The 23,610-nt window shown below is 50.9% G+C and overlaps 1 protein-coding gene across 1 annotated transcript in view; it reads right to left on the bottom strand.

The window, feature by feature from the left end:
* VAC14 (VAC14 component of PIKFYVE complex) overlaps positions 1–23,610 on the bottom strand; it is a 124,229-nt gene that overhangs the window by 25,628 nt on the left and 74,991 nt on the right. The window contains exon 14 of the mRNA XM_032284420.1: positions 17,951–18,083. Coding sequence (XP_032140311.1) covers positions 17,951–18,083 — 133 coding nt within the window. The remainder of the gene's footprint in view (positions 1–17,950; positions 18,084–23,610) is intronic.

The raw sequence follows: 23,610 nt of genomic DNA, 5'->3' as shown, positions 1-23,610 counted from the left end.
GAGGCTCTGAGGCGGAGCCCGAGGGCAGCGCTGGGGAAGGTGCTACTTCCCCAGGGCGTGCTCCGGCCTGGCCATCATAGTGGAGCTTTCCTCTCGAGAGGGGCTGCTGCAGGTTTAACAATGGAAACATGCATTTTACAAATGAGAGGATCAACAGCCGGGAAATGATATTTTTAGTGACGGTGGCTCTTTGCTTCAAAGGCGTATGTTTCATCTAAAACCAGGCAAACCTCCTACAAAGTCTGCCTGCTTGCAAGGAGTGATTAGCATAATACGAGCACTGAAAAAAAAGGCCTGGCTCCACTTTGAGGCAGGAGTGCCTACTACAGGGGGAGGCTTTCTCCTAAAATAGAATCGCCAGCAGATGAGGAAAGTCTTATCAATGGAGACGAAGCCCCTGTCTCCACTTGGAGCAAAAAAGCTACCGTGCACAAATGGCGTGGCTATGGTGGGTGCACTGCAGCCACCAGCATAGAGTGAAGTCGGAATTGAAACACTGGCCACAGCTCTGCCCTGAACACTGCCCTTCTGGGTGCTGTTTCAATCACGCTTGCCTCAGGCTCCCACCTTTTTCCAATTAAAGTACAAAGGGTTTTGGGCTGCCTTTCCAGACATCCTTCCTGGGGGTAGGGCAGAGCCCAGTCAAGAATGGCCAGGGGAATGGACGGGGAAGAAGGCAGGCTTGCGGAGACACAGATGATGAAATCTTAGTGAGGCGCCCTCCCCAGAGGCCACACCACTGTGAGTCAGATGTCTGCTCCTCTGAGTGCCCCTGTCACGCCAGACCACCTGCCTCCTGGGCTCCCCACTCTCCTGCCCAGTACCATCTGTTTGTTTTTTTGTAGAGATGGGGTCTTGTCATGTTGCCCAGACTGGTCTTGAACTCCTGGGCTCAAGTGATCCACCTACCTCTGCCTCCCAGAGTGCTGGGATTACAGGCGTGAGCCACTGCACCCAGCCTGGCCTGCAGGTGCATATTTGATTAATACCTTTTCTCTCCTAGAAACTAGAAAGCCATTAGCTGGCTTAGGGAAGCCCAAACCTGGGGCTGTGTATACGTGGAGAGAGGCTTGAACAACCTCCACAAAATACCACAAAAATGAAAGGGAGGCCATGACCCTCTAGGAACCGTAACTGCAGATACCAATCTCTGCAGCTGCTGGAGACGGTGTACTCCGCAGCTGCTCCAGCGCCCCTCCCTCCTGTGGCCTGCGTGCTCACCAGGCCCAGGGACCAACCTGGGGGCCTGCAACCTTGGGCTGTGAGGATGGGGGAGGGGGAGGGGAGGGGAGGGGACTGGGGCAGAGAGATGGTATTTTTTTCTTTCTTTCTTTTTTTTTTTTTTTTTTTCCTGAGATAGAGTCTCACTCTGTCGCCAGGCGCCAGGCTGGAGTGCAGTGGCACAATCTCGGCTCACTACAACCTCTGTCTCCCAGGTTCAAGTAATTCTCCTGCCTCAGCCTCCCGAGTAGCTGGGACTACAGGCGCACGCCACCATGCCCAGCTAATTTTTATATTTTCAGTAGACACGGAGTTTCACCATGTTGGCCAGGATGGTCTCGATCTCTTGACCTCGTGATCTGCCTACCTCGGCCTCCCAAAGTGCTGGGATTACAGGCTTGAGCCACCGCGCCCGGCCAGGTGGTATTTTTTCTATCTATTTTAGGCTTCACTGGCAGGAATGAGAGAAGAGACTGGAAGGATGGCTCATCTCTCCATCACCTCTCTGGCCCGGGGCGCCCCACAGGGGTAAGATCATAGATGAGTCTTCCTGCCAGGGTCTGGGAATGGGAAATGCTTGCAGACAGGGTGTGCAGCTGAAGATCTGAGAAACCAATTACCATGCTACTGGGGGGCCCAGGAACAGCAGAAGGAACTGGACCGGGACAGCCGCTCAGGCTTCAAGGGCAGGAAGGAAGGTGACTCCAGGAACCTGCCAACTGTGAGGGCAGGGGGCTTCCTCCCTTCACAGTTGACAGGTTCCTGGAGTCACCCCCACAGAGGTAGGTGGGGGTCTTCGGGAAAGGGACTGGAAGGAGGGGCTCAGCTCATGAGAGAGGAAGGAAAACGCTGACTCTTCTCGGGAAAAATGAGTGGACGAGGAAAGTTGGCTGAGTTCACAGGCGCCTGGAATTAACTGACTGAAGCCAGTGTACACTGAAGAGTTAAACAAGTCCAGGGCAGAGATGTCTGGGGTGTCGAGAGGTTTTATACTTGGTCCAGGTGATCTGTTTAAACTGCCTGTCCTAGAAGCACCGAACCTTCCAGAACGACAGAGCAGCAAGAACCCTTGTCAAGCAGGCTTCCTGAGCCAGCTTCCTGACTAGCCTGTGGTGTTTCATGAGACCAATGGCAGAGGAGTGTGTGTAGGGCCACAGCTGTCACGGTGAACAAGTGACGGTCTCACCACCTGCCCCTACTGGTGAGCCCTGGGCCCCACTTCCCTCCGTCCCACTGGAAAGCTCTGCATGCCAACCACCTCAGGCATGGCCCGGCACACACCCACTGCCCATCCAAAGGCTCCTCTCAGGGACTTGGGCACCCTCAAACAGGGGGAGGGGGTTTTCTGTTTTCTGAACCTGCTTCAGCCCTCTACTGGCTCACAGGGTACCCCAGGGCTTTGAGGCCATGAGGAGCCTCCCAGCCACACTCCACATTGCCCAGAAGGCATGGCTAGCCTCTGGGCTTCTGAGCAGACTGCCTGCTGATCAGAAACACCTCCCCACCTCCCTCTTTTCCATCCCCTCATTCCCCAACCAGTTCCTACTCATCATTCCTGGCTTAGCTTAGACGTCACATTTCAGAAGCTTTCCCAGACACCCCCAACAGGCTGGGCACCCCTCCCCCACATCTGCTCCACCACACTGTGATGCTACGCTTGCGATCGTGGTTAACCCTGTTGGGCAGGGACTAACTCTGCCCGCTGTAGTGTTCCCACTGGTGGGCACTGCGCCCGGCACTGACGGACACCCAGGATGGGGCTGCTCACTGACACACAGCGCTTCCTGGCCCCCCTGCCTGCCCAGCACAGCAGCAGCGCCCTCCGGCCTCCCCACCCCCACGTGGAAACTCGGATCTACCCTTATGGGGAGGGGGCCGAGCTCTCGCTCCTAGCGGCTCCTTTCTCAGAGAGGCTAGTGCTCCTGCCTGGCCTGACAGCTGTGGCCTAATTTCCAGGGCTATAACCGGGCTCCTTATTTTTACCCACTTGGTATTTTTCATTACTGATGCACGGGAGATGACGAGGGACTGGGAATGGGGGAGGTGTGGGTTAATGGAAGACACGAACGCAGTGGAGTCAGGGCTGTTGGGCCGAGGCAAGGAACTGCAGGCGGGATAGAGATGGGTGGGGTGGACCAGACAGATAGACGTATTTTCTAATTTTACAAAAGAAAATGAAAATCCCAAATCCCACCTCCTTGTTTTTCCTCAGTAAGCATTTTCAACAAGGTCACAAATGCGCTGGCTCTATAGATTTTTGGCTCCAAACCACATTTCAGGCAGCCTTTAAAAGCCAATTCTTGGCATAGCTTCAGCGGAGCCTGAGGAGAGGGGAAAACTAGGGCACTTTTATGCTTTCAGAAAACCTCGGATCCAGGTCACAGCTTCCTGGCTCTCCTGACGCTGTGGGGCACCCCCCTTCCCACGGGCCTGACCTGAGGACCCCCTATCTCCCCCAGTGTTTTCTTCAGAGCATGGATCACAAGACCAGGTCACCCGTTTCTTCGTTACTTGTCCCTGTGGGCCCCTCCCATGAGGCTGCAGCCCCGGGGGAGGCAGGAGCCATGCCAGAGCTGGCGTAGGGCCTGGCACATCCCAGGCACTCAGGAATATTTGTGGAATGGCCCTCTGTGTAGAGTGAGTGAATCTTTGACCCCCGTTCCCTAGCCAGAGAGCTCTCTCCTTATGAACTCCCCAGCTCTCTTGTCCACCCCCACCACAAGATGTTCCTATCTCACTGAAATACCTTCTCCCAGGGCTGTGGAGGCTGGGTCCATGTCAGCCGGCCCAGGCCCTCCTCCATACAAAGGCAGCAGGCGGTAAACATTTATAAGAGAAATCAGAGTGTCAGTTTCTTCCTATATGAAAGAACCCAGCAGGCCCATAAGGCCCCTCCTGGCCTCTCTCTAACTGAGACTCTCCAGGACTCTGATCAGTTTTGGCCCTGCGGCTACCATGCCCGGGCCACACGTGTGGAGACAGAGCCCCACGCGGGCTCTGCTAGGAGTTGCTGGGCCTGCCTCCACCCCCAACTCCACACACGACAAAGGGTGGAAGAACCATCCGCTCTGTTTGCACTGATGCTTCCAGACATAGTGCTGCTGGCAGAAGGAAGCCACAGAAGAGGGATTGGCTGGAGGCCACACCCTGATGCCACCTCCTCACTGCCTGTTCCCACTGTGGACCCCGAGGGTCGCTGGGTCACACATACAGCTTCACCCTCCCACTGTCCTGCAGGGAGGAAGGAGTTGGCTGCTGGGAGGTGAAAAAGTCACTCCTTCAGCCACCCCCATGGTGTCCCTGCCTCACACTCCTCCTCTGTGAGCATTTACACTCAGACCAACAGCTGCCCACTATTGTGGGTTCTGCCTCCTGATGTCCACAGCCTTGGATTGTGGCTCCAGAACCATGATGGCCCATGGACACCTGTTCCTACACGTTAGTGTGGGCACCCGGCCCTGTTCAGGACGATCGGCAGCAGTGTGCTCTGGTCACACTGGTGGGTCCAATGGGACATCAGTCAAGGACAGGTGCTGAAGTCTGGGTGCCGAGACGGCTGGAATGAGCCATCTGGCCACAGAGCAGGTGGCCTGTCCACAAATGGGGCAGAGGGAGGAGGAAGAGCCAGCTGTGGCAGGTGAGAGGGAGACCTGAGGACAGGAGGTGGCCTGAGCCTTGAGGGTCTAGGGTTTTTTTTTTTTTTTTTTTTTTTGAGGCGGAGTCTTGCATTGTTGCTGGGGCTGGAGTGCACTGGTGCAATCTTGGCTCACTGCAGCCTCGGACTCCTGGGTTCGCATGATTCTCCTGCCTCAGTCTTCTGAATAGCTGGGATTACAGGCGAATACCACCACACCCCGCTAACATTTTGTATTTTTAGTAGAGATGGGGTTTCACTATGTTGGCCAGACTGGTCTTGAACTCCTGACCTCATGATCCACCCGCCTCGGCCTCCCAAAGTGCTGGGATTACAGATGTGAGCCACCGCGCCTGGCTGAACTTCTAGTTTCAAATGAACCCATCCTTGCCTCTGCCTGCATACTACGTTTATTTTTCATTTTTAAAAAAAGTATAGAATTTATTTTCTGGATATATTACACCTTTGTTCTTCCTGTAAGGGTGGGAACTGGCTTTCTGTCAAGTGCTATCTAGAGTCCTGACTGGGCAGCCCTGGACATGGGCTGGCTGCTGGGTGGGCTGGGGGACAGAGGAGGGGGGAATGCTGGGGTTTGAGCATTCATTTTTGTCATTTTCATCTTTTTTTTCTTTGAGACGGGGTCTCACTCTGTCAGCCAGGCTGGAGGGCAGTGGCACCATCTCGGCTCACTGCAACCTCCGCTCAAGCCACTCTCTCACCTCAGCCTCCTGAGTAGCTGGGACCACAGGCGCATGCCACCATGCTCAATTAATTAAATTTCTTTCTTTTTTGTATGGCAACAAGGGTCTCACCATGTTGCCCAAACTCATCTTGAACTCCTGGGTTCAAGTGATCTGCCTCCTAAAAATGCTGGGATTACCGACATGAACCGCTGTGCTTGGCCTTGAGCACTCATCTGAATGACTTAAGACTTTCTCTCTTACCCTTCTCTAGAAACAGGAGAAAGTGAGTCAACCCCAGAACATTCGAGTTCCAGGAGCTGAGCCTGAGGGAGCAGCCAGGCCAGGCCCAGCTCTGTGGCCAGCCACCGCCTGCCCCCAGGCCTCTTCTACTCCTCAGTTACTGACTAGTTGCTTCTGGTACCAAGTGCGTGGTTACTAGGTGCCAGGCTGTCTCCTAAGCACTTTCCATATGCTATGTCACCTGGTCCTCACAGGATAAGGAGGAGATAGTGATGATCCCCATCTGCATTTCTATTTTAAGGAAACTGTGCTCAGCAAGGCAGCCTCGTGGCCAGCCCCTGTGGTCCTCATGACTCAGCATTTCGTGGGAAGAATGGCCCCTTTTCCCTAGGTGCGCTGTTGCTCCCCCATTCCATATGGGGTTCCATTAGGGCTGCCACTCACAGCACCCCTCAGCCCCACCTCCCTGCCATTGGCCCTGTCTGGGCCAATCAGAGTTTCCCTCTGGATCATGACTTGCTGGGATGCAATGCCCAGGTGATGTGATGGCCATGTCTCTGCCACTTGGAAGAGACCAAAACAACAAGGCTGACTTCAAAAAGGGCTGGAGAGAACTTGGTAACCCTGGTCTTGGTCTGGATACATAGGCCAGTCAAGTCCCTTTGCTCATTTTGGTGCTGTTGACCTGGGTTCCTACCATATGTCACTCAAACGGTGATGCCCAGTATAGTAAGATTAGTGGTTCTCAGCTCCAGGCTGCAGACCACTGCTGGCCTGGCTGCCCCAGAGGCCCCTTGGATTCTGGCAGGTCAGGAGGGCTGCAGGGATGGCTAGGAATCTTTGCTTTTACAAAGCACAAACAGGTTGGACTAGATGGTTTCCAAGACCCTGTCAGGAACTAAGAAAAAACACCTCTGGATTCCAGGTGGGTCATGCTCAGCATCCACCTTACTGGGAATGCTGAACAAACATCACTCAGAAACAGGCAGCTTTGTCAATGTGTTTCCATGAGCTTCTAATTCCTCAAAAAAGCATCACAAAACAAAACAAAAATAATGCTAACTGTAAAGAAAAATGGACTACCTGGACTACATTAAAAATAAAGAACGTGTGTTCATCAAGGATATCATTAAGGGAGTAATGAGGCAAGCCACAGAGGAGCAGATGATGATGACGTTATATGCAGTTGAAAAAGATTCAGATTCAGAATACACAGAGGACTTCTGCAAATCAGTAGGAAAAACACCAAAAACTCAATCGGAAAATGAGACTTCAACAGACTCATCACAAAAGAGGACATCCAAAAGGCCACTAAGCTATGAAAAGAAAGTTGTTCAACTTCATTAGTCTTTATGGAAATGCGTATTAAAACCACAAGGTGATACTACTGTACCCCAATCAGAATGGCTAAAATCAAAGACTGATGATACCAAGTGTTGGTGAGGACGTGGAGCAACTGGAACTCCCCATACTGCTGATGGGAGTGGAAGCTAGCACAAGCACTTTGGACAGTATACCCCCAAAGCCCATGGTATGTCTGCTTGCCAATCCAGCAATTCCTAGGCATATACCTAACAGAAATGTGTCTATATGTTCACCAAAAGGCAGGTAAGAAAGCATTATCCATAATAGTGCCAAACTGAAATTAACCCTCAGGTCTACCAATACGAGAAGAGATAAATAAATCACCATATCATCATACAGAATATTTCATGGAAATGTGGACTACTGTGACATCCAACACAGATGAATCTCACAAACCCAATGTGGATCCAAAGAAGCCTGGCTTTGTGGAAAGAGCACAAACTGTACAGTTTCATTTATATGAAGTTCAAAACCAGGCAAGATGAACCTATTGTGTTGGAAGTCAGTACGTGGGTACTTGAAGGAGGTGGGAAGGGGCTGTCACTTGGAGGAGATGGGAAAAGGACCTCTTTGGGGCTGGAAATGTTCTATTTGTTGATCTGAGGGCTCATTCCTGGGTGTCACAATTAGTGAAAATTTACATGAGTACGCTTATGATGAGCACTTTTAAATAGCATGTTCTTTAAATTTACAGCCACCAAAGACATCCCAGGCATCGAGCCTGGAGGGAGGTGAGGCTGCCACACTGCCCTGGTCAGGAGGAAGAAAAGACAAAGGAAGGAAGTCACATCTGGGGCGCTGAAGCATGTGTTAGGTGGTAAGAAAAGGAGAACACTTCCTGGAGACATGGCAAGACCAAACCAAAGATCCTGGGGAGATGGCAAGACCAAACCAATGATCCCGGAGACACAGCAAGACCAAACCAAAGATCCCAGAGACACGGCAAGACCAAACCAAAGATCCCGGAGACACGGCAAGACCAAACCAAAGACCCCAGGGAGATGGCAAGACCAAACTGAAAACAAGCCGTGGATGGGGGGATGGAAACAGAGGAAGAGGAGGTGAGAGAGGAGGGGAAGGAAAGAAGAGGGGGAAGAGGAAGCCAAGGAGGAAGAAGAGAAGGAAGAGGAGGATGAGGAGAGGTCTTTGTGGGATTTTTTTAAGGCTAAACAACCCTGGGTAGGATGGCGACCCATGAGAGGGCCCGGCTTCTCTCTAATGAGGCTGGGCCCCGGGCTGCCAGGTCTGGGGTCCTGCCCTGGTGTGTGGAAATCAGGAGACGTCGGCTCTCATCTCAGCTCTGTCCCCATGTGCTGCATGGGACAGACACTATGCCTCTCTGGGCTGTACAACATGAATTCTCTAGGCCCAACTGTGGATTGTGGGCTTTCGGATCTGGCACTGCTCTGCACACAGGGTTAGTTGAATCCCATGGTGCCAGTCCTGGATGGCATGTGCCCTCTGGGCCCGTGTGATGGTGTTCAGGGCAGGCCATCACTCTCTCTCCCCACAGCACAGGACCCCAGGCCCGGTGGAGGGAACCTCAGCTCTGGTGTCTTTGGATAGCTATGTAGCACCACATAGATCACCTCCCGATGCCACAGCTGAGAACCTAGGACCGGGGGCGAGGGCAGACGCTCAGGTGTCACAGGGGCATTTAAAAGACGCAACATTGATAATGACAACAGCAAACGACCTAAGGCCTCTGCTCTCCTGGGACTCACTGCATCTGAGTCCTGAACTACAGAAAGCTCCCTCATCCACTCAGATCCCAAGAGCCTTTTTGGTGGGTCATCCCTGCCTGGGCTATGAAGAGGACTTAACCCACCCAGTACCCTCCCCCGGGCCTTGCAGGGTGGTGAGTGCCAACTGAGGCAGAATTCTGTGCCAGGGCTCCCCGAGGCCAGGCCCCTCTGAGGGCCACATCACTCCTGCTGAGAGAGAGGAGCTCTCTCCTTCCCCGTGGAAGAGGCGCCTGTTCGGGGCGGCCTTTCACAAACCACATGCAGCAGAAACCCTTCTGGGGGTGTTTCTGTGACAGGGGCCAGGGTGTGGGGGTTCTGTGATCTTTGTGACTCTGCTAAATCACATGAGGAGAGTGAAAAGAGAGGCGCACAGAGGTCTCCAAGGGCAGCCCAGGGAAACGCCGTGAAAAGACACCATGATAGGAGAAAGAGCTTCCTGAGAAACACATTCTACAGTGATGGACAAGACACGCTTGGTGTTTAAAAGCACTGAAGACAAAGGGCACCCACACTTATCTGTCCTGGTTCAGACGCAGGCCTGCCCCAAGGAGGCAGGAGAGTGGAAAATGGCCTCTAGGGGCCAGTTCCAAACCTGCCACTGGATGTGTGTATATGTATATAAGTGCACTGTATGCATGTGTATTTTTTTGAGACAGTCTCACTCTGTCGCCAGGCTGGAGTGCAGTGGTGCGATCTTGGCTCGCTGCAACCTCCGACTCCAGGGTTCAAGCGATTCTCCTGCCTGAACCTCCTGAGTAGCTGGGATTACAGGAATGCGCCACCACGTCCCGCTAATTTTTGTGTTTACAGTAGAGACGGGGTTTCACCATGTTGGCCAGGATGGTCTCGATCTCCTGGCCTTGTGATCCACCTGCCCTGGCCTCCCAAAGTGCTGGGATTACAGGTGTGAGCCACAGCACTCTAGCCTGGGTGACTGAGTGAGACCCTGTCTCAAAAAATAAATAAATAATGATACCACATTATGCTACACATTGGCTCCTTGTTAATTACCAAAGCTGCTGGAGTGACCAATGTCAAATCTTTCCAAGTTTCCTGGCATCCTTAGGTGAAGTCTAAATAGTCAGATCCAGAGAATACTGCAGGTCCCATGTGGAAACAACTTCTCAAGCTTCAGGAAGAAATTCAGTATCAAGTTCTCAGCCCCTGAAAATAGTTCCTGACCATCACCCCAGCGGCCCTGCTGGGTACCTGAGCTATGGGCTGGTGGAGGTGATGCTTCTCAGGTGTGTAGACTACAAAGAACGCGCTTTTAGTGAAAGGCCGGCAAGGGGCCCAGCAGGTGCCAGTGTGCACTAGATGAGGAGTCTGACTACATGCGCCGCGTGGTGGCCACTGAGGCGGGAACTTTCCCACCAATCCACTGCCAGGTCCACCCCTCCCTCACAGGGGCTCCTGGAAATAAGGGTGACAGCTGATTCTGTGGTAGCATGGCTGCTTGGGCTGTGGGAACAGGGATCACCCTGAAGGACACATGGCCACCTCTTGCCAAGTTTACCTGTGACCTCTAGTCTGCTCCCACCAGCCCTGCCCAAAGCAAGTGGATCCCCCCAAACACCAGGCCCTTTGAGGCTCTTGGGCCCCTTGAGCACACTGTGCCGGGCTCCCTCTGCCCAGCATTTCCTCTCCTCCCCTCAGGCCCGGGGTCAGACCTAATTCATGCCAGCCTGATCTAGCAAGGCCCGTCACACGTGGTACCCATTTTGCAGGAGAAAAGCCATCCCTTCTTACAGGGAGTGCCAGTGTCTATGACAGTGTGGGGGCTGCTTGGAGGAGGCAGCTTGAACAAGGCCAGGACTACCCTCCTCCCCATCCCTAGCCACTTCTGGGTCAACAGGGAACAATCTCATAAGCTTCTGTGAGGTGCGGGGATGCCATGGACTAGGGGACAATGGAATGCAGGCTGGGCCAGGCTCTCTGGACTCCCTCTTTGCACCTCATAGGGCACTTTTTTTTTTTTTTTTTTTTAAAAAACTTTGGGGGGCAGCACTATTTTTCTCCTAACATTTTTTTTGAGACTCAGACTGGGGCCCTCGGGCCTCCTGGGTCCCCCTGCCATTCCCATTCCCAAGGGGTCTCCAATGAGGAGATGAGAAACCGAAAGCTGGTTGTATAAAGCGGCTCCTGCTGCGCACACCCCTCTGCGTCCCCGTCCCCTACATGGCAACAAAAGCACCCCAGCCCAGGCCCCTGGGCGGGAAACAGCTGTGGAAAGCTCCAGAAGATTCACAAAAGGAGCTGGACAGGCAACTCAAGCCAGCAAGAAGAGAAGCTTCTGCTGAGAGGGAAGCAGCAAGTTCTGTGGAAGAATTCCTCCCGCCTGTTCAATGTCCCGTCTCCTGCCCCTCAGCTGGGGGCCCAATCGATATGGCTGTGGACTAATGAAAGATCAAAACCCATCTACATTCTGGGCAGGTGGATTGTGGCCTCTTCTAGCAAACAGACTTAGGTTGGCACACATTTGCCACAGCAATTTATTTTTATCCTGAACGAAGGAACGCGATCCATTAAAGAGGCAAGAGGAAGAGTGGGGCCGCCTAGGAGCTGTCCTTGTGAGCTGGGGCCAGAGGCAAAGCAGGGATCTGGTCTGGCTGCTTACTCCAACTCGCCTTCCATTAGTACCTGCACAATGGGCTTCTGGGGGCCAGTTGATGCCCCCGGGCAGGTGAGGGGGCCCACACAAAGACTCACAGAGTGAGGAGGGGGTCCCAATGTTAAAAAGACTCCAAGCTGGGCAGCTAGAGGGGGATGACGGAGCCCAAAGTGGGAGCCGGGCTTGGGAGGGGCCCGTGGTGCAGATGGCAGGTGGCCCTGGATGCCGTGGTGATTTGGCCTCAACCAAGGGCCCTGTCCACAGGACAGAATGCACGAGGCCAGCAAAGTGGAATTTCCCAATTACGACCTGAAAGAGAGTTTTCTCAGGCCCTTCCCCCAGGCCCACAATTAAAAACAAGTCCAGTTTCTAGTGGCCACCGGGCCCCCCACCCCCTCAGTGACCAATCAGCTCCCCACTCCACCTATCCCCGCTCTTCCCAACACAAGGGCTCTTATGCAAACCCAGGACACTGGGGGGGGGGGGGCAGTAGCAGGGGCACATACTAGGGACTCTGAGCATTTGCTCAGCAGGAGAGGCTGCCATGCCCGTCTGTAGCAGGGGAGAGAGGAGGACCAGAATGAACCGGAGGCCTTGTTGCTGGGCTTCTCTGGGTCAGGGTCTCATGAAAGAAGTCCCATGACTGCTTCCTCCTTTCCCATGTGGGCCCCATCCTCTTCAAATGCCGTCCCCTCTGAGAAGTACCCTGTTTCCCTGGGAGGTGGCTCGGACCTCATCTACCATTACCTGAGCTGGTTCGGGTCAGGGCCTGGCCTTCACGGCATACAGTGGCTCATTACAGATGCAAGGATTCTCCAGCCAGGCCTCTCTGCAAGGCAGCAGGGAGGAAAAGGAGGGGAATAACGCAGTCACTGAAGCCAAAGCGCGGCTGGCCAGAGGGCCGTGTTGGCAGGCAGAGCGACTGTCTTCAGACTTGCTCGCTTCCCAGCACAGAAGCAGGCCTTGTAAAGATCACAGCTGTTGGGTCACGCTGGAGTTCATATCACAGTTTATCAAAGAGGCTGGGTCTTCTCCCTCCTCTCCTTTCTACTGAGTATAAGTGGCTGGTTCACGGGGAGACAAGGCCTGGGCTTGTTCTGCCTGCATTAGCATGGAGGGTGGGAAGAGGCCGGGGGAGGGCAACGCACACCAACACCTACTTCGGGCAGAGTTGTTTTAGCGGGGCCAGGCCAGGCCACTGGTGGGTGCCCTAGGCGCTGGGGCAGCAGGGCTGGTGCACCAGGGCCAGCTCTCAGCACAGAAGGTGCCATGATTTCACCCACTCAAGTGGGTCTGGTTTCCCATCCACAGACCACCCTGGGAGGCAGAAGCCCCGTGGGGCAGCTGAACAACAGCCCTGCTGTATCATTCACGGCCGGCGTGGGGCTAGAACATGCACCATTTACATAGTCCCCACCACATTACGACACAGCAGGCACTGCTGTCGTCCTGTGTCACAGGCAACGCAGACAGGGCTTGGAAACAGGTCACATGGTTAAAAACGGGAGGAATTGGAGTTTGAACCCCAATTGACTGCCTGCAGGAGGCTCATCTGCCCGAGTCCTGCAGGGTCCTGTGGAGGGAGGTGGGATACAGCACCCAACTGCACATGTCCCTATCCTCCCTCAATCTCTGGGCTCTCCAAAATGAAGGTTTTGGAGCCACTGGCTTCACCTCAACATGTGTATAAACTGTTATGTCCACCAGAAAAAGAGGCCGTGTGGACACCGAGAGGATGTCCGACCCACTCAAGGCTGGCTGGAGCTGGGGAACCCGGTTCTCACTCCCCTGGACTCCGACACGGAAATGCAGCCTGGGAAAGCTGCCTGGGGAAGAGGAAACGCTCCCAGGGTCTTCAGGGAAATCATGCAGCTCCCTCAATGGCAAGAACCCCCACCAGATGTTTGTCTTCAAGAACTCTCGATGCCTCTGTCTTTCTACAGCAGCCGCCCAGAGCTAAACACACTTCTGCCAAAAGAATGGCTTTTCACTTGCTGGCCAGAATAATCTCTTTCTTTCTCAGTGTTCAATTTTGGAGGCTGAGAAGAACAACTTCGAGTTTGCCTAACAGCTAAAGAGGGGGTTAAGAAATTAGCCATTGTGCTCATCAGGCGTGTGGCTTCACGCCAGTATCTGCAGACCCATCACGATGCCTCTCTATTTCTCCTTTATTTCTTGAGACAGAGTCACACTCTGTCACGCAGGCTGGAGAGCAGTGGTGTGATCTCGGCTCCCTGAAACCTCTGCCTCCCAGGTTCCAGTGATCCTCCTACCTCAGCCTCCTGAGTAGCTGGGATTATAAGAGCGCATCACCATGCCCGGCTAATTTTTGTATTTTTAGTTGAGACAGGATTTCACTATGTTGGCCTGGCTGGTCTTGAACCCCTGACTTTGTGATCCACCCATGTCGGCCTCTCAAAGGGCTGGGATTACAGGTGTGAGCCACTGCACTCGGCCAATGATGCCCCTCTTTAAAGCCGACACAGGAGAAAAAGAAGTGTGATGGAGAAGCAGGAGGACAGGTGGACACCCCCCACCTCAATGGCTCTTCCCCAGCAAAGGTCTTATGAAGGACCTCAGGCCCCCACAGGACCATGGCGAGGTCGGAGGAAGCCACATGTTTGCAGGGCCCACTCCATGTCAGATGCTGTGTGTGTGCCCAGACAGGGTGGCCGGGCCTGCAACCCAGGGGCTGGTCAACAACGGTGTGGGTGGCTGGCAGAGTGGGCAGCAAGCTCCTGAGCCAGCTGGGCTGGGTGGCTGTCTGCCAGGACGCATCCTGACAGGTGTGGGTGCTGCTTTTGAGGGACAGCAGTCTGCACAAACCGGGTAAAGGACTAGGAGAGATCCAGTCTTTTGTGAAGGGCCCAGCCACAAGGTTCCTTCTGTCCCAGCCCACTGGGCTTTTAGCGTGGGTGCCGATGGCTAAGAGACCCTATGTGGCTGTGTGGGTGGGAGTGAGGCCGAGTCTGGAGGCCAGGCTGGATTTCCACTTGAGAACCTAGTGAGGACAGGTTTGAGCTCTAGAAGAGCAAGCGATCACCATGCTGATACACCCAGCCCCTGGAGGATGGGAAGGGAGGGCTCACTGGCCCAGCTCCTGAGCACTCTGAGGCGCTGGGCCTCAGGTGATCCTAGCACACAGGCTGTTCAGGGCCCCTCATGGCACCAGGCTCTGCAATCCATACAGAAGGGACAAAGTGGCCACTGCTGAATTAGCAGAGTGCAGAAGTTTGCAGCCTAGCTCCTGGCCAGTCCGGGGAGCAAATTACTTCCTTTCATTTTCCCTTCTGCAAAATGATGATTCCCGTGAGCCCAGGAAGCCCAGGAGATGCACTGCAAAGCAAGCAAAGCTCCCTGGCCTGGGGTCTGTACCTGGGAACATGGCAGCAGGCTGGCTTCCAGCTTCAGAGCCTCGGGCCCCGAGCGGGTGGGGAGCGTGTGCAAGGGTGCCCACGGGTCCTGCACTTCTGCTCTGTGCAGCCTGGGGATGTTGGTATCACCCCAAACTCCCTCTCCCCATGTCTCTGATTGGGCATGTGGGGCTGAGACAGGGTGGAAAACCCATTTCAGCCCGGTTCTCCAGAGGGGATGCTAGCTACAAATTCCTCCTTCAAAGGCCTCTCCTTCCACTGACTCTCTGAAAGTCGTCCAGGCAAGGAGAGCTCATCATGAGAACTGATGCCTCTGCAATTTGGAAAACCACATGATGTTAACTGCCACTCTTGTGGGAACATTCCGCTGCTTTCCTGGTAGGCGGTGGGGGGCGGGTCTCCTGCACCCTAGCTAACCTCTACCTCGATCCTCTACCTCAAACTGGCCAACTTGATGGGAAGAAACACCATGGAAATCTTTCTCTTTCGGCCAATGAAGGTCAAGAATCCATTTCTGTCTCTGAAATGGTGGCTCTCAGCCGGGTGATTCTCCTCTCTAGGGAACTTTTGGCAACGTTTAGAGACATTTCAGAAGGTCCCAACTGGGTGAAAGCAAGTGCTACTGGTATCCAGGGGCAGAGGCCTGGGATGCTGCTAACATCCTACAGAGCACAGGTCAGCCACCATCCCGAAGAGCTATCCGGCTCTAATAACAACGGCGCTGAGTGTGAGCAGCCCTGTTCTAGAAGAGCTGAGAGAAGCATGAGGTGGTGACAGCCTCCCCACCACCACAGGGGCATCCTTTTGGGGGTCCAGACCATCAGAAGGCCCTGCTGCCCACTGTGGTCCTGCTCTTTGTCTTTCTGGTCGGGCAGGCCTGTCCTCTCCCATGACTCAATCCTGAGGCCCCATCCCCAGGGTGCCCTCAACTCCACCTCAGGTCCTGAGCTGGCCCGTTACCTCCTGTACGCTCCCCTCCCTCAGTTTCCCCACCAGCATTCAGACTCCTATGGGCAGACCAACTCCGGGTCCCACCTCCCTCACTGCCTCCTGCCACCTCCCTTCTCAGCCGCTTCTTTACCTCTCTGGCCCCTCGTCACAGCCTCCTTTTCTGGCTTCTCTTCCTTTTCCCAACGACTATAGTCTGGAGCTTTTAGGGCTTGCTCTCAGACCCCTTCGCCTCTTCTTACTCCTTAAGAATGAAAGCTCTGCAAGCATAGAACCATCTAGAACCATACCTCGCACAGAGTTAGTGTTCAGTAAACATTGGTTGAATGAATGAATGAATGAATGAATGAACGCCTGAATGACTATGCCATCAATTTTGAGATCTGTATCTTAGACCTTGGTACCCCCCAGAGAGCTTGGTACAGCAAACTACTTCTTTAACACCTTCCTTTTGATGTTCCCAAAGCAATTCAAACTCAAACACGCAACCCCTCCTCACTTCCTGCCGCTCTTCTGGGCTCCCACCTCGGGGACTGGAATCACCATCTACCCAGCTGCCCACACCAGAGGCCTGGACACTCTGATACTCCCAGCTCCCTCTCCCTTCGCTCTCTCCACATTAGTCACCAGAGAACCCTACTTCCTACTCAGTCTCGAATCCTTATTCTCGAATCCGGCTGCTGCTTCCCATTTCCCTCACAAGCTGCCACAATCTCTGCTTGGACAACAGCCTCCCAGCTGGTTCCACCTCAGCCCCTCCAACCCATTCGCCCCGGCAACAGTTGTCTTTCAAACCAGAAATCTTGTCACAATGATCCTCAGCTCAAGCCCTTTCATTGCCTCCACGCTGACCTGAGTAAGGTCTCTAATCCTCACTGCAGCCCACAGGCTGAACCTACTTTTTGACCCATCTCAGCTCACTGCAATGTCCGCCTCCTGGGTTCAAGCAATTTGCGTGTCTCAGCCTCCGAGTAGCTGGGATTACACGTGTGCACCACCACGCCTAATTTTTGTATAAGGCATCTTTTTGGTTTATAGCAAGATGAGCTCCTCGGGCTCTTCCGACTTGAAGCCCCATATAGCCAGGGGCCCTGCTGGTACTCCAACTCCCGACCCCCAGACCATGGCAGTTGGCAGCCTACTCAGTCCCAAGCACTCCAGACCACTAAGAACCCCGTCCCCCAGAGGTTCTGATTTCACTTGTTAGAGGGAGGCCCAGGCATCTTTTTTTTGAGACGGAGTCTTGCTCTGTTGCCCAGGATGGAGTGCAGTGGTGCCATCTCGGCTCACTGCAACGTCTGCCTCCTGGGTTCAAGGAGTTCCGAGTGTCTTAACCTCCCGAGTAGCTGGGATTACAGGTGTGTGTACCACCATGCCCGGCTAATTTTTGTATAAGGCAACTTTTTTAAAAAGCCTCTCCAGTGATCTAACATACAGGGCTGAGAACCACGGCTGGACAGCACCTAGGGCCACTGGGACCGCTCTAGAAATCTCCTCCACCTGGCTTTGGTGTAGAGCCTGGAGGAATTTATGCCCCTGCTCTAGCTTTCACCAGGCTGAGCGTGACACTGGGCCACTCTTCTGGTGACCCTACTTCTTGGAGTTGAGTTGGAGGCAAAAGACTAGCCCCAGCCATGCTGCTACTGATGACAATTCTGGACGCCTCCAGCCACTGGGGCTGGTGCCCTGCCATCATCCTGGGCTGGGCTCACATAGACTCACAAGCCTGGCTCTACCAAACCTGGCCAAATCCCGCACTGGGGGCTGGGCCTGGCGCGCAGCCCCATGTCCCATGCCATCTGGTTCACCTCCTTTCCTCTCTGAAAGCCTGACAATGGCATTCGGTAAGATGCAATTCCACCTCAGGGAATGAAAGTATCTCAGGAAGCAAAAAACGAATGCAGTTTTGTTGAAAAACTCAACAATGACCTGTCTGTTTCATGTCTGAAGCATCAGCAACCAGTATGAAGGGACAACCTTCTTCGTTCCTTTTAAGAACAGACCCAAAGGTCAGGAAAAGGAGGAGAGAGAAGGGAAAGAGAAGGTGGCTGCCTTGACACTTGAATGGCATGAAAGTGAAAAGCCAGGGTGGTGGGAGGAAGTGGAGAAAGTGCACCGCTGAGACTGACCTGATAATGAATGGGCCTCTGACCTCCAGGAGCTTCCGTTCGCTGCTGAATCTCTTGAGAAGGTTGATCATGAACTTATAAAAGTAGGAATTCATGGTGGGAGTAGAAGGAGAACATTCTAAGCCTTTGGTACCTGCAGCGAAAGGGACAGAGCCAGGAATTATTCTGATTATGTGTCCACAGGGTAAGGAGAGCCACACAGACTACAGACAACTATAAATGCCAAAAAGGTATGTGTGTTTGGGGGGGTTATAACGCAATGAGGGAAAATCTCCGATCAAGGGACATGGAGCAACAGAGAAAAAAAGCAAGGTTGCATAAGCAAATACAACTTGACTTACTGTAAAAATGCCCATTAATTAAAGTCCTACTCGTAACTTGAAAAAAAAAAAAATCCCATTACTGTCCACCCCTTTAGCCAAGCCCAAACCACTTAGTGAACATCTCAGGTGTGTAAGACCCTGCTAGGTGCTATGATTTAAAAACAACAACAACAACAACAAACTCTATTCATTATCCCAATAAATGACATACACTTGGGGTCTATTTGGGCCACTAAGGACAAACAAGAAATCAAAGAGAAGAAATGGGTAAGGCGGGTACTTGTGTCAATGAGTCAAGTCATTGTGGCTCAATGATCAACGAAACTGACAGACCCCAAAGAGGCAAAAGCCAATCTCCTTTCCTAATGTTACTTGAGAAAAAGAAATTATGCCCACACCCACTTGATTACAGACAGCAAACATGACAACTGTTACAAAGTGTTTTAAGTTTTACCAAATGTTTTGAAATCAAAAGCTCTTTCTTCCTCATCCTCAGGCAAAGATGCTCTTTTAGGACAGAACTCTGAAAACTTTCAAAGCCTGAAGTGGCTTTCTAACCAGAAGCACAAATGTCTCTGACATATGTCCTGGCAGAAAATACAACAAGGTACAGATACCACCTCCCCTTCCAGCCTTCCCCTGACCACATACCCCTTGGTAAAGTACCCAGCACCAAGGGGACAATGGAAAGGCTGATGGAATACTTGGATGATCTGGGGTGGTGTATCTGTAAGCCCCTTGGGGTCTTTCCTGGTAGTCCCTTCTAATATATGCCAACCTCCACAGCTCCGTGAAAGGAGTTACCAAGGGATGGAAGGAATCCTCACTCACTGCCCAAGGCAGGACATATCTTTTATTTATTTATTTTTGAGACTGAGTCTTGCTCTGTTGTCCAGGCTGGAGTGCAGTGGTGTGATGTTGGCTCACTGCAACCTCTGCCACCTGGGTTCAAACGATCCCCTCACCGCAGCCTCCTAAGTAGCTGAGATTATAGGCATGCACCACCATGTCCAGCTAATTTATATATATATATATATGTGTATATATATATATATATATATAATATATATATATACATATACATATATATGTGTGTATATATATATATATTATATATATATATACACACACACACATACACATATATATATATTTTTTTATTTTTATTTTTATTTTTTTTAGTAGGGACAGGGTTTCACCATGTTGGCCAGGCTGGTCTCAAACTCCTGACCTCAGGTGATCCACCTGCCTTGGCCTCTCAAAGTGCTGGGATTACAGGCATGAGCCACTGCGTCTGGCCTGAGGCAGGACATCTTTTAAAAGAAAAGTTTTATTGAGATATAATCCATATGCCATAAGGTTCATCCTTCTAAAGTGTGCAATTCAGTACTCAGGACATTCACAAAGTTTTACAGCCATCACCACTAATTTCAGAACATTTTTATCAACCCCCAAAAGAAAACCCATACTCATCATTCTCACCTCCCTTGGCCCCTAGCAATCACTGATCTACTTTCTGTCTCTATGGATTTGCCTCTTCTGGACATTTCCTATAAATAGAACTAGGCAGCCGGGCGCGGTGGCTCAAGCCTGTAATCCCAGCACTTTGGGAGGCCGAGGCGGGTGGATCACGAGGTCAAGAGATCGAGACCATCCTGGTCAACATGGTGAAACCCCGTCTCTACTAAAAATACAAAACATTAGCTGGGCATGGTGGCACGTGCCTGTAATCCCAGCTACTCAGGAGGCTGAGGCAGGAGAATTGCCTGAACCCAGGAGGCGGAGGTTGCGGTGAGCCGAGATCGCGCCATTGCACTCCAGCCTGGGTAACAAGAGCGAAACTCCGTCTCAAAAAAAAAAAAAAAAAAGAACTAGGCAGTATGTGGCTTCTTTCATTTGGCATGTTTTCAAGGTTCATCTATGTTGTAGTATTTATCAGTTCTGTACTCATTTTTAGGGATGAATAATATTCCACTTTATGGCTATTCCATATTTTGTTTGTCCATTCATCAGCTGGTATTTTCTCCTATTCTGTTTTTTTTTTTGAGACAGGGTGATATTATAGTTTGAGTATTTGTCTCCACCCCAATTGCATGTTGAAATTTAATTCCCAGTGTTGGAAATGGGGCCTGGTGGGAGGTTACTAGATGATGCGGGTGGATTTCTCACGAATGGTTTGGCACCATCCCTTTGGTGTAATACTTGACATAGCAAGTTCTGACGAGATCTGGTTGTTTAAAAGTGTGGGGCACCTCCCTCTCACTCTCTTGTTCCTGCTCTGGCCTGCTCTGTTTGCTGCCCCTTTGCCTTCCACTATGATTGTAAACTTCCTGAGGCCTCCTCAGAAGCTGAGCAGATGCCAGCACCACGCTTTCTGTAAAGCCTGCAGAACCGTGAGCTAATTAAATCTCTTTTCTTAATAAATTATCCACTCTCAGTTTTTAAATAGTAATGCAAGAACAGCCTAATACAGTGTCTTGCTCTGTTGCCCAGGTTGTAGTGCATGTGAGTGATTACAGTTACACTGCAGCCTCAAACTCCTGGGCCCAAGTGATCCTCCCACCTCAGCCTCCCAAGCAGCTAGGACTACAGGTGTGTACAACCACACCCAGCTAAATTTTTTAAACATTTTTTTTTGTAGAGATGGGGTCTCCCTATGTTGCCCAGGCTGGTCTCAAACTCCTGGACCCCTGGCCTCCCAAAGTGTTGGGATTATAGCTATGAGCCACCATGCTCAGCGTCTTTTTATTTAAAAAAAAAAAAAAAAAAAAGAACAGACGGGATCCAAGATGGCCGAATAGGAACAGCTCTGGATTGCAGTTCCCAGCGAAAACGCAGAGGGACAAAGACAGAAGAAGAAGAAACTGCCAGCAACTCTTACTGCTCTGCAGCCGCCGCAGGTGATCCCCAGGCAAGCATGGTCTGGAGTGGACCTCAGCAGTCCTACTGCAGAGGGGCCTGACTGGTAGAAGGAAAACTAAGAAACAGAAATAACTTCATCATCAACAAACAGGATGTCCACTCAGAGACCCCATCTGAAAGTCACCAACTACAAAGACCACAGGGAGATAAATCCAAAAAGATGGGAAGAAACCAGCTCAAAAAGGATGAAAACACCCAAAACCAGAACGCCTCTCCTACTCCAAGGGATCACAACTCCTCATCAGCAAGGGAACAAAGCTGGATGGAGAATGGATCTGGTGAACTGACAGAAAGAGGCTTCAAAAGGTGGGTAAATAAGAAACTTCTCTGAGCTAGAAGAACATGTTCTAATCCAGTGCAAAGAAACGAAGAACCTTGAAAAAAGGTTTGATGAAATGCTAACGAGAATAAACAGCTTAGAAAGGAATATAAATGAATTGATGGAGCTGAAAAACACAACACGAGAACTTCACGAAGCATACACAAGTTTCAAGAGCTGAACTGACCAAGCAGAAGTCAGGATATCTGAAATTGAAGATCAACTCAATTAAATAAAATGAGAAGGCAAGATTAGAGAAAAAATATAAAAGAAACGAACAAAGTCTCCAAGAATTATGGGATTATATGAAAGACCTGATCTATGTTTGATAGGTGTACCTGAATGTGACGGAGAGAATGAATCCAAGCTGGAAAACACTCTTCAGGATATTATCCAGGAAAATTTCCCCAACCTAGCAAGGCGGGCCAATATTCCAGTCCAGTAAATACACGGACCACCGCAAAGATATTCCTCAAGAAAAGCAACCCCAAAAGCACATAATCGTCAGATTCATCAGGGTTGAAATGAAGGAAAAAATGCTAAGCGCAGCCAGAGAGAAAGGTCGGGTTACCCACAAAGGGAAGCCCATCAGACTCACAGCGAATCTCTCAGCAGAAACCCTACAAGCCAGAAGACTGGCTTGTGGGGACCAATATTCAACATCCTTAAAGAAAAGAACTTTCAATGTAGAATTTCATATCCAGCCAAACTAAGTTTCATAAGTGAAGGAGAAATAAAATCCTTTATGAACAAGCAATTGCTGAGAGATTTCATCACCACCAGGCCTGCCTTACAAGAGCTCCTGAAGAAGCACTAAACATAGAAAGGAACAACCAGTACTAGCCACTCCAAAAACATACCAAATGGTCAAGAGCATTGACACAATGAAGAAACTGCATCAACTAATGGGCAAAACAACCAGCTAGCATCAAAATGGCAGGATCAAATTCACACATAACAATATTAACCTTAAATGTAAACGGGCTAAATGCCCCAATCAAAAGACACGGACTGGCAAATTGGATAAAAACTCAAAACCCATCAGTGTGCTATATCTAGGAAACCCATCTCACGTGCAAGAATACACATAGGCTGAAAACAAAGGGATGGAGGAAGATTTACCAAGCAAATCAAATGGAGAGGAAAAAAAAAAAAAAAAAAAGCAGGAGTTGCAATTCTCGTCTCTGATAAAATAGACTTTAAACTAACAAAGATCAAAAGAGACAAAGAAGGGCATTACATAATGGTAAAAGGATCAATACAACAAGAAGAGCTAATGATCCTAAATATATACCCACCCAATACAGGAGCACCCAGTTACATCAAGCAAGTTCTTAATGAATTACAAAGAGACTCAGACTCCTGCACAATAATAGTGGGAGACTTTAACACTCCACTGTCAATATTAGACGGATCAAAAAGACAGAAAATTAAAAAGGATATCCAGGACTTGAACGCAGACCTGGACCAAACAAACCCAACAGACATTTACAGAACTCTCCACCCCAAATCCACAGAATGTACATTCTTCTCAGCACCACATCACACCTACTCTAAAACTGACCACATAATTGGAAGTAAATCACTCCTCAGCAAATGCAAAAGAATGGAAATCATAAACAGTCTCTCACACCACAGTGCAATCAAATTAGAACTCAGAACTCGGGAACTAACTCAGAACCGCACAGTTTCATGGAACTCAAACAACTGGCTCTTGAATGTTGACTGGATAAACAATGAAATGAAGGCAGAAATAAAGATGTTCTTCGAAACCAGCAAGAACAAAGACACAACATACCAGAATCTCTGGGACACATTTGAAGCAGTGTCTACAGGAAAATTTATAGCAATAAATGCCCACATGAGAAGCAAGGAAATATCTAAAATTGGCACCCTATCGTCAAAATTCAAAGAGCTAGAGGAGCAAGATAAAAAAAAAAAACCTCAAAACCTAGCAGAAGACAAGAAATAACTAAGATTAGAGCAGAACTGAAGGACACAGAGACATAAAAAACTCTTCAAAAAAATCAATAAATCCAGGAGCTGGTTTTTTCAAAAAGACCAACAAAATAGACCACTAGCCAGATTAATAAAAA

This window comes from Sapajus apella, unplaced genomic scaffold, assembly GCF_009761245.1.
Source record: "Sapajus apella isolate SASKATOON/1434 unplaced genomic scaffold, GSC_monkey_1.0 scaffold15, whole genome shotgun sequence".
In the NCBI taxonomy this organism is placed as follows: domain Eukaryota; kingdom Metazoa; phylum Chordata; class Mammalia; order Primates; family Cebidae; genus Sapajus; species Sapajus apella.
Note: the sequence above shows the minus strand (reverse complement) of the source record. Positions and strands in the feature narration are given on the sequence as shown.